This window comes from Falco cherrug, chromosome 12 (assembly GCF_023634085.1).
Source record: "Falco cherrug isolate bFalChe1 chromosome 12, bFalChe1.pri, whole genome shotgun sequence".
Classification (NCBI taxonomy): Eukaryota; Metazoa; Chordata; class Aves; order Falconiformes; family Falconidae; genus Falco; species Falco cherrug.
Window position 1 is genome coordinate 21,918,582 of NC_073708.1, and position 9,812 is coordinate 21,928,393.

The window sequence follows — 9,812 nt, forward strand, 5'->3', positions numbered from 1 at the left end:
TTTTCACATGATTTCTCTGAATTCATTGAAAGATTGTATTTTTAATTTATTTAGAGACTTCTAACATAGTTTCCTCCCTTCTAACCCCCCAATAAAATCTGCAATTCTCTTTTTTTTTTTTTTTTTTTTTTTTTTTTTGTGTGTGTTGATGTTGGGGTTTTTTTGTTGCTACTGCAGGTGTTCCTCCACACAAAGCTAACTTCATAGAGGACCTAGTTGTAATGCTACCTCAAAATATATGGGATAATCTGTATAGCAGGTAAGTTTTGTACTGTAACTGGAAAAAAAACAGTGATATGGTTTGAGAGCAAATACATGCCAAGCAGACACATCAGACTTTAGAACTAGTGGCTCAGAAAAATACATATATACACTAGGCGCAAAGCTAAGTGAAGGTATTGCAAATGGCTGATTTATATAATTTGCTTGTGCAAAGTAATGCTAAAAGCCTACTTAAAGTAGTGTGTTACTGGGCTAATACTCGAGTATTAAACCAATAAACGTGTATGGTATGTACAAAATGACACAAAGTAGGTCAGCAAAGTATACTTTGCAAGTGGTATTTTGAAAGAGCTCTCTGTATCAGCTTCCTGTTCTCTGTTGGCTGGAGACAGCTTTTCTTTTATGTTGGCTTTGAATCCATAGCCTCAGCTGCCAGTACTGCTTCAAAATAACTTCTATCTAAGCATTCCGTGTAACTGCTCCACACTTTCTAATGTAGGTCAGGCTTAAGTGCTTGCTTATAAAGAAGGGATTCTTGCAAGGCGTGTCTCCTTTTAAAGTAACAAAAAGCTGCAGAAGAGCTTTGCTGATGACCTTAAGGACTCTGTATTGCACTTGCATTAAATATTTTTAGCTCTAAGTTCCTGCCACCTAAGCACTATACCTAAAGGGCTGGTTTTTTTTTTTTGTTTTAAAGTTTCAATGGACACAAGTGAAAAATAGAAACAATACTATTTCCAGTTTATTTCCATTTTCCTAGATGTACCAAATTTTTATTTGAACTGACAAAGGCATTATCTGTTTTCTATATGCAGAAATATTTGCTAAATCTGAAGGAAAATGTTTTTAAATGTCTCATTAATTCCTCTTTTCTATAAACTTGTTTTAACATGACAAATGTCAATTGTTTGATAGAAAGGCAGAAGCCTCAGAGATGATAGGGTCCTCCAGATTATGAGGTATTCCAGAAGAGAGGTATGAACTGTAATTGCTAAACATTTATCTGTTCTGTGTGGCTTCCCGACTGGCGCACGCACCCTTCAACAACACAGAGTAGCTCTGAAGCAACTGTGTTTTGCTTTTTGTCTTCCTGCTATCTGGGAATTATGGGAGAGTACCTTTGCTGCGGAGGGTGAGAATTCAGGGTGAAGAAGCCATTTTGGGTGGAAGCTGACTTTTACTGAAAGAGTATTAAGGAAAAGGAGATTTGTCTAGGTTGCCAGTTGCCAATCCATGTCCCAAACACACGTATTTTGCTGCTCACGTGGCATTACTTCAATTCCAAATACTCTAGTTGCTTTGAGATAATGTATATAATCCATACTTGACCTATTTCAGTTAAAAACTTGTGAACTTATCAGTGCAGTCTAAAGACAAAGTTTCATTTTCAGAGGTGCAATGTAGGTGGTATGTGACTGATGAAACGTATGTCTTTGTTAAGTTGGGATGATTGAGTATATACCAAAAAACTTGTATGTATGAGTGCTGTCGTACTGAAATAATGCTTTGATTTTCAGTTAAAATACAACACTTATGTATTTTGGGGGTAAAAATACTATCTCAAATAATTTTTTTTATGGACCGACAAACATACAAGTCTAAAAGGGAAGAAAAACCAACACCTTCCGTTGCAGATTTTTGTTTAATTTTTTCCACTCTTGTTTAAGAATTTTCATGTTTTGCACTTTAATTCATGCCTTGAACTTTCATGTTGCTATACTTAAGAGCACTGTCTTTTATCTCATTTAATGTAAGATTTTTGGAATAAAATCTAAAGTTTTAGAAAAGAAACAAAATTGGAAGAGAACACTGCTCTGACAAAAATATTCAACTAGGAAGTAGAACCTGCAGTGTCCTTATTATAATGTGTATTTTAATCTGACGTTTCTGTTGTACTAAATGTATCTCTTATGACTGCTACTCATTCAAGAATACTCTCTTTATCAGGCTTGTGGTTTCCAGGCTTAGCAAATGCTGCCCGTGTTCATAATGATACACACATACGCATCTGTATCTCCTGTGCCTCTCAGTAACAGTACCTCTGCAGACTTCCATGTATGTTGTTTCATCCATAAGCTGTTTCTTAGAGGCCTTTAATAAAATCACACATGATGTATATTTAACAGAATACTTGTTCACTGACATGTTCTTCCCATAGTAATGTCCTTTGAAGTATGTGATACAGCAGAATTTGAGATGGTTTGTACTGGCTTTAGGCAGTCAGAACTTGGAAGACGGTTATGATCTAGGATGGAGAACAGAATATCACTAGGAAAATAGATGATGGTATTTGTGGATCAGTGTGACTGGCATGTATCAGATTTCTGTTATGTATTATAAGAAGCTGACACGATGTCTATAGGTGCATGATCTTTTTACATGGTATTTTCCACAAAGTTAATGATGGTTTTTTACTTTTACTGCAGGTATGGAGGAGGACCAGCTGTTAACCATCTGTATGTTTGTCACACCTGCCAAATAGAGTCTGAAAGAATTGAAAAAAGAAGGAAAAATGAATTGGAAATGTTTATTCGGGTAAAAAAGTAAACACTTATTCATTCTGCTTTTTGACATCACCTGACACTCATGACTTGACCCAAGGGGTTACCAGAAGTGCATAGGTGATTCCTTTGACAAATGGATTTTATTAAATATCTGTATACCTATATAGAATCCCTTCTTTCCTGTTGGCAACAGTAATGTTCTTGGGATATCCCAGATAACTGTTTATATGGAAACATACTTAGAGAAAATATTTAATGTTTCTTAAACTGCATTTTTATAGTATGGAAACAGTGCAGCCACATGAGCAGTTGTTCTTTATACACTGTCAGTGATCTGTTCTGTGCAATCCAATAAGGTTTAAGTGCAGTAATACCGTGCAAGCAAAAAGTTAATCATGACCTTTAATTCTAATTTTAACAACGTCGTTAAAGATATTAAAAACCATAAATAATTCAGCATGAAGTAAACACCTTAGTATTGTAATGGATCTGTAAAATTAATATCAAGCAGCTACTATATTTTCCATGAGTTAAAGATTATGTGCATGAGTCTGCATGGTAAAATAACTAGTAGTAATGATTTTGTAATTCTTAAAGCAAAAATGAGTTTTGAAGTTTTCAGTGAAAATAAATGCAGAGATATTGGAGTCCCATTTCTGCTATCTTAATTCATGGGAGAGAGAAAAACAGAATTGTAGCTTTTCTCTTGGTTCTCTTTGTGCTTTAATCACACTTCAGAGATTGTGTCAGCTTTTCCATGTTTTAGCTGGTATTTCAACTTCTTGGTAATAGATTTTTCTTTAGTCTGGGTTACCACTGGATAGTGATTATTATTAACAACATTGAGTCAACCTCATTTGCTTTAGCAATCGGTATCTTCCCAGTGTAAACAATGATTGTATGTGCACAATTGTGCAAGTATTGTAATGGGTTAGCAGAGAAAATTCTGTTATAGTCTATAAAGAATGCTTTAGTGAATGATTGCAAAACTTACTTTATATGGAACCCTAAGAAGTTTTGTTGATGCTTGAGGTTTATGGTTTCAAGGGGGAAGTACAGCTGTATTATTACAGAGCTAAAAGATTAAGGTATTAAAAGTTTACATGACCCTTTACATGTTTCTTAATAACATTGCAAAAAGATCTGTAGTGTCTGAAAAGGAATAAAATGTTAAACTTCCTAAAATCTTAATTTAAAAAATATATATATATTTTAATAAATATAGAAACAAATTTAGTGAAATGCAACTGAAACTCTTTACCCAGCTGTTTTTTGTAATGTATACAGTCACTTACATTGCCTTGCAACAGAAACTTGGAGAACTAGGATGTGATTATTTTTTTTTTTTTAATTAAAATAGTAGGAACAAAAAGTATCTTGTGTGTTTTAAACTGAATCAAAGAAAAGTCATGAAAAGTCCTAGTGCATTAGTTCTCTGTGTCTTGCTTGGAATCGTATTGGCATCTGTTCAAAGTATTTGGGGAAAAGCAAACAGTTCATCACACAAAGAACCTTCTATAAAATTATGGACCAAATCTTTCAAAGCACTCTTCTATTTTATAAAAATAAGTTTTCTCCTTTCTTTTGTTACTTCAAACTTCAGCCTTCACAGCAATTACCCAGTAGTGTTTGATGGGTAAGCACTTGTGCTTTAGAAGAAATTGTTGCTGTTTTCAGGAAAAAATAAATAAATTCTCAAGTAAAGAATAAATCATCTTTTAATATGAAGGTTTCGACTACATCAAAATCTCACCTTGTGAATTCACCAGGTGTTTACTGTTCTGATGGTCAGTAGTTCTTAAAAATGTTCTGTAACAGTGTAATATTATGCTGTTAATAATTACAGTGGTTAAAAGAGCTCAGTAGTTTAAAGGAAAAAAACCACAAAAAACCACAACTGAAAAACATGGATTCTTTGTCGTTTCAGCTTAATAGAGCATTCCAAGAAGAAGAATCTCCATCAACGTTTTACTGCATAAGTATGCAATGGTTCAGAGAATGGGAAGGATTTGTAAAGGGTAAAGACAGTGGTAAGTTGTGCTCCATTTCAAAATATGGGTGATCTTTTTTTGTTGTCATATAGTGGTACTGTTTAAGTAAATTGTTTCTGCTTTTGTAGAAGGCCATAGGAAGAACAGACAGAGAAGGCAACAAAAGTTCTTAAAGCAAACATCTAAGACACAGGTTTTGTAGGTTACTAATATATCCAGGAACCAAATTACAGAATATAGTCGAATAATTCACAAGAATGGATAATGGGATAGTTGTGGAAAGAATGTTTCTTGTTTGCAGGGGGTTCGCTGTTAGCAGCAGGAAAATTGGATCGAAATACAACGAGGGGGTGGATTTTGCTGTGCAAACTGATAGATAATGCTACAGCTTCTGGAGGAAAGATGACCTCACTGTCACAACCTAAACTCATAGATAACTGAGTAACAACTATAGTTATACCACTGTAGCCTACTTTAGGTTCCTCTAACGTTTTGAAATGGAAACACTGATAGAATGTTCTACGAACTTGTCTGAGTCTGCTCTAGGACAACTTTGCTAGGGGTAAGGATTAGGATTAATTTGTGGTTTACATTGCTTGAAGACTTACCGTAATAACGAATGCTTTGAAAAACTTGCTCTTAACTGGAATTCTGATTAGCTTTTAACAACTTTGAATGTACTGTTAAGCAGTACAAGAACAAGCAGTAAGCAAATGAGCTATTTCTCCTTCTGTTTGAAAATAGAACTTCCAACCTGCACTTTTTGCAGCTCTTCCAATTTTAATTATCTTTCTGTCACACTAGATCCCCCTGGTCCTATTGATAACGCGAAGATTGCAGTAACAAAATGTGGAAATGCTGTGCTAAAACAAGGTAGGTGTCCAGTACTGCTGCAGCTTTGGGCTCCATATGATGTGTTTGCTGAATTTTGGAACATACATTATGAATTCTTTTTTTGAACTGTTATTGTAAAATGGCAATTCCTAATGAATCTATGTAATGTCTGTTTTGAGACCAGTTTATTCTTAAAATAACGAATTTGTATCTGTAATTGACTAATCCAAGTGCAGAAAAGTGTAGAAGGAGCTGCAGAGTAACTTTAAAATGGCAAAAGCGTGCTTTGGCTTTGTATCACTTGGCTTGATTTGGGTTTTCTTAACATAAATTGGGAGGTGCTTGGCTTGTAGACTGTCATGCATCTGTACATAGTTAATTGAATCTTAAAACCTCATTTGAATTGAAAGCTACTTCTCACAGAAGGAAATAAACCACAGTAAGTAAATGCTGTTGCTCCTTTTTCTGCAAGTTATTTTTTCCCACTATACATTGCAAAAACTTCTCTAGCATGCAAAGATACAGATTTCTTTGTTCATCTTTACAGTCAGATGCTCGATACTATTAATTCGAAATGTGTAGGTACAGAGAAAAAAATTCTAATATGGCCTGATTTATAAAGAGTTTTTGCTTCCTGTGAATATTTAGTTCATTCTAGCTCAGCTTAACAAAAAAAAAAAATTGCAGCACTAAGATTAACATTTATTTTACTGAATTTTTTCCCAATTTAACTTAATGCCTCAGCGTGCAGTGGACCTACCAATGGCAGTTTGCCAGAGGCCACTAGACCCTGCATAAACCTCACCAGTTGTAGAATGTCAAGAGTGTGTTTAAAAAAGGAGTTCTTCAACTCTTGAGTTCTGCAGTGCGTTATAATGGTTTAAGTGCTTGTGCAGAATTCAGATACAAGGTATGAAGTGTCTGATGTGTAGCAAAAAAAACCCCCCCCAAACAATAAAAATAAACAAACATGCAGCTCTTGGTACCCTTCCTCTTTAGAAACTTTTTATACGTATAGTATAGTAGTAGGCCTGAGGGAGCAGGTGGTGTGGACAGAAAAGTCTAAGAGGTAGGGGGAGAAGCCTCCTTGTTATGGCACTGCCTTCTTTGGGGTTTTGGGCTTTTTTTGTTTGTTTTTGAAGTAGGAGGGTGCTGAAATTAGGCTTAACAAGACAGATTAATAGTATCTGATAAGTATATTGGGGGAAACTTGCTGCAGGGCAGGTTTTTGATGAGTGGCTTAAAGAAGAGGGGGTTTATTCTGGTAGGATAGAAATTTGTCCTCTCTGCCTAGGTTAGTGTGAAGAAATTACTTCAACTCTATCAAACAGAATCCTTGTGTTAAAACCTAAAGGGGCAACGTGCTGATGCTCCCTTGCCCTTTGCCACTATAAAAGGTTGTGTAAAATCAGAAACGGTTGTTGGATGCTGACTTGAGACAGGAGAGAGCCAGAGGAATGGAATCATAAACAAAGACTAATCAGTGAACAAAAAGAAGTCAGGCTGACCCTACGTACAAGGAGCATTAGTGGGGCTGTTAATGTGCTAATAGTGTTTTCTTTTTGGGGTTCTGAGAAATTCACTGTGGCTCTCACACTTTAATTCTTTACTACCAATATTAATTTATTTGATGATACAAGAATCTTGAGTCCTTGAACTTTACTGTGTAATTGATGGGACTGCACGTTCTTATATTAATATGTGAATCATTGTTTCCTGTATACAAAGAGCTACCAGATAAGATATCAGATGTTTATCATAGAACCTTCATGTGTTTTATGCTTGAGGTATGTTAAGTTCTGGATAACTTAGAGCAGGTAGTTGTAAGAATCAAGAAGTATAAAATTAACAAAATACATCATTGGGTTTGGCAGTTGGTACAAGATAAAGCACAAATTTAGCGTAGGGTTTATAATTTGAATCTATATTATATTTTCCTTTTTGTATCTCCTGTGGACTTCAAAGAAATAATGAAAGAATTATTCTAAATAGTAATTTTTTAAAATGTTTTCAGGTGCAGATTCTGGACAAATATCTGAAGAAACATGGAATTTTCTTCAGTCAATCTATGGTGGAGGTCCAGAGATTATACTCAGACCACCTGTTCCTCCAGTAGAACCTGGTATCTTGCAAACAGAGGAGAAGATTGAATTAGAAACTCATGGTCTGTAGCTATTGAGAAAAAGATGAACGTGTAAGGAATCCAGCTTCCTTACAAAATTCCCACAATACATTCCTAAAAGTTTTATTCTCTTACATCTACTGGAGGCACAGCTCACTGAGCATTACATTAACTACAGAATAGTAAGTTGAAATACGTATTACAGTTTGTTTAAATAGAGGCTGTTTCTCTGTTTTGGAAGGCATGTGGTTTGTACATTTGGAGTGTTCGGTCAATGGAAAAAAAAATGTAATTTCTGAACTTTTTGGTATAAGTGAAAATCCTGTTACATCCTTAGACTTGAAAAAAAGGGGACAAATTTTAGGGATGTTCAATAACCCTTCTGATTCCTGATGGGGCTTCTGATATCTACAGACTTTTGCCTGTCTTAATTGTACAGTCTTGACAAGCCTAGGTGTATGAGTAGTATATTTTAAATGGATTGCAATCGATGATAAAGAAAAAGGATTTTAATTTCCTAAATGCTCAGGAAAAAAAAATCTTACTTATTTTGCACTGTAAGTATATGAAATGGGTAGTATATAACATCCAAATACTTACTGTATTTGAATGGATCAAACAGTGTAGACTGAATATTGTTTTAGTCAGCAAATGTCATAATTTATTACCTACTAAATTTTACATCTTCTTATAGTGTTCTGTAACTCTATAAACTGGCTAGTGTCTTTAATAGTATATGTGACAAAAAGATTTAGTCTTCTCTAGGGTAATGTTTGAGAGCATGAAGTGTGAAATGTAAAGCGATTATGGACATGAGTGATATAAATTTCAGAAATTAAATTGTCTGGTCTCTTGAATTAAATTCATAAACAGTTCCATTTGCAGGATTTTATTGTATTGTTAAAAATTTTCATTGGCATGATGACCTATAATGTCAGAAGCTGGATAAAATGTATATATTGCAGAACTTAACTGAATGATTCATATTGGAATGCAGAATGGCACTTGCTCTTGTTTTTGCCTGATACTGTTACCAAATAAGCAGCATTATTCAAGGCTGGATCAATAATAATAATAATAAAAAAGATTAAACTGTGGAAGAAGGGGGGGAAACCTTTCTTAAATGTTTTTCGTTTATTATATCAATACAAAAACTTTTGAAGTAATGCTGCAGTACTGCTCTCACACCCATTTAACTATATTTCTTGAACTATATTTCTTGACCACTTCGTCTAGGCAATGATGTTGACAGTTCTAGCTCCAAAGTACGAAAATGCTGACATAATATTCTTTGGGATGATTTTATATCTAGTATAAAATCAAACTGCTTTTGAACTTTGTAAAGCACTTGAAGCCATTGTGGTTAAAAAGCCACCTGTAAGAGTCCTAAAGAAAATGTCCTCTAAACTTAAGTACTTGCTGTGTAGGAGGCATCAATTCTGTATGAATGTAAATCTCAGTATTTTCCTCAGCCTACCCGAGAAGAACTAAAGCTAAAAACAGCAGTGCAAACGAGGGGTGAATGGACAGCAATATGAAGCGAATGATTGTATGGCTGGTACAAAGGAAAAACATGTTTCAATTTCATACTGCTTTGTAGGTAACTCTTGACCAGCCTGTTAAATTTCTGAATTTCTGCTGAAAGGTTCTTTAAATTTCAGAGGAGGTTATGAGACGACAGCAGCTGAGAAGCCTTGCATGTACCTGGATTTAAATATAAAGAAACACTGAGCAGACAATGTCTGACAATGCATTTGGACAATTTTATATTAGTAAATAAGGCAACTCGAAGTTAATATCGTGTTACCCCTGTATGTAAGGTAAACACAGCAGTTAAAACAACAGACTTGGCTTACTGTTAAGGTAAAGGTAACTTGCTTATGAGCAGTCAATAGTAACTTGCTGACCTTGGCTTCTGAAAGGCTGTTCTAACTCCCCACCTCCATTTTTTGTCCTTTTTTTCTCATGTGGGGGTTTCTAAACTAAACCTGGTTTTATACTGTCGTACTGTATGGTGATCAGGTTTACAGGTGTATTCAGTGTTTTCATTAATAATCTGGATGGTGGAACAGACTGCCCCTGTAAAACTTGCAAGAGAAAAATGGATTGAGTGTTAGGGACTATCAGCTTGTTGGGGGA

General features: G+C 34.9%; 1 protein-coding gene across 9 annotated transcripts in view; it reads left to right on the forward strand.

Annotated features, from left to right (window-relative positions):
• Window positions 1–8,513, forward strand: part of USP33 (ubiquitin specific peptidase 33) — a 42,266-nt gene extending 33,753 nt beyond the window's left edge. For 6 of the 9 annotated variants that reach the window (XM_055724734.1, XM_055724733.1, XM_055724736.1 and 3 more), the window contains exons 21-25: window positions 178–259; window positions 2,649–2,757; window positions 4,654–4,756; window positions 5,522–5,590; window positions 7,566–8,513. In XM_055724734.1, the coding sequence (XP_055580709.1) occupies window positions 178–259; window positions 2,649–2,757; window positions 4,654–4,756; window positions 5,522–5,590; window positions 7,566–7,723 (521 nt within the window). In that variant the 3' untranslated portion in view covers window positions 7,724–8,513. Of the gene's footprint in view, window positions 1–177; window positions 260–2,648; window positions 2,844–4,653; window positions 4,757–5,521; window positions 5,591–7,565 lie in introns of those variants that run through there. The other 3 variants (XR_008734746.1, XR_008734747.1, XR_008734745.1) reach the window with 2 other exon arrangements.
• The last annotated feature ends 1,299 nt before the right edge of the window (window positions 8,514–9,812 follow it).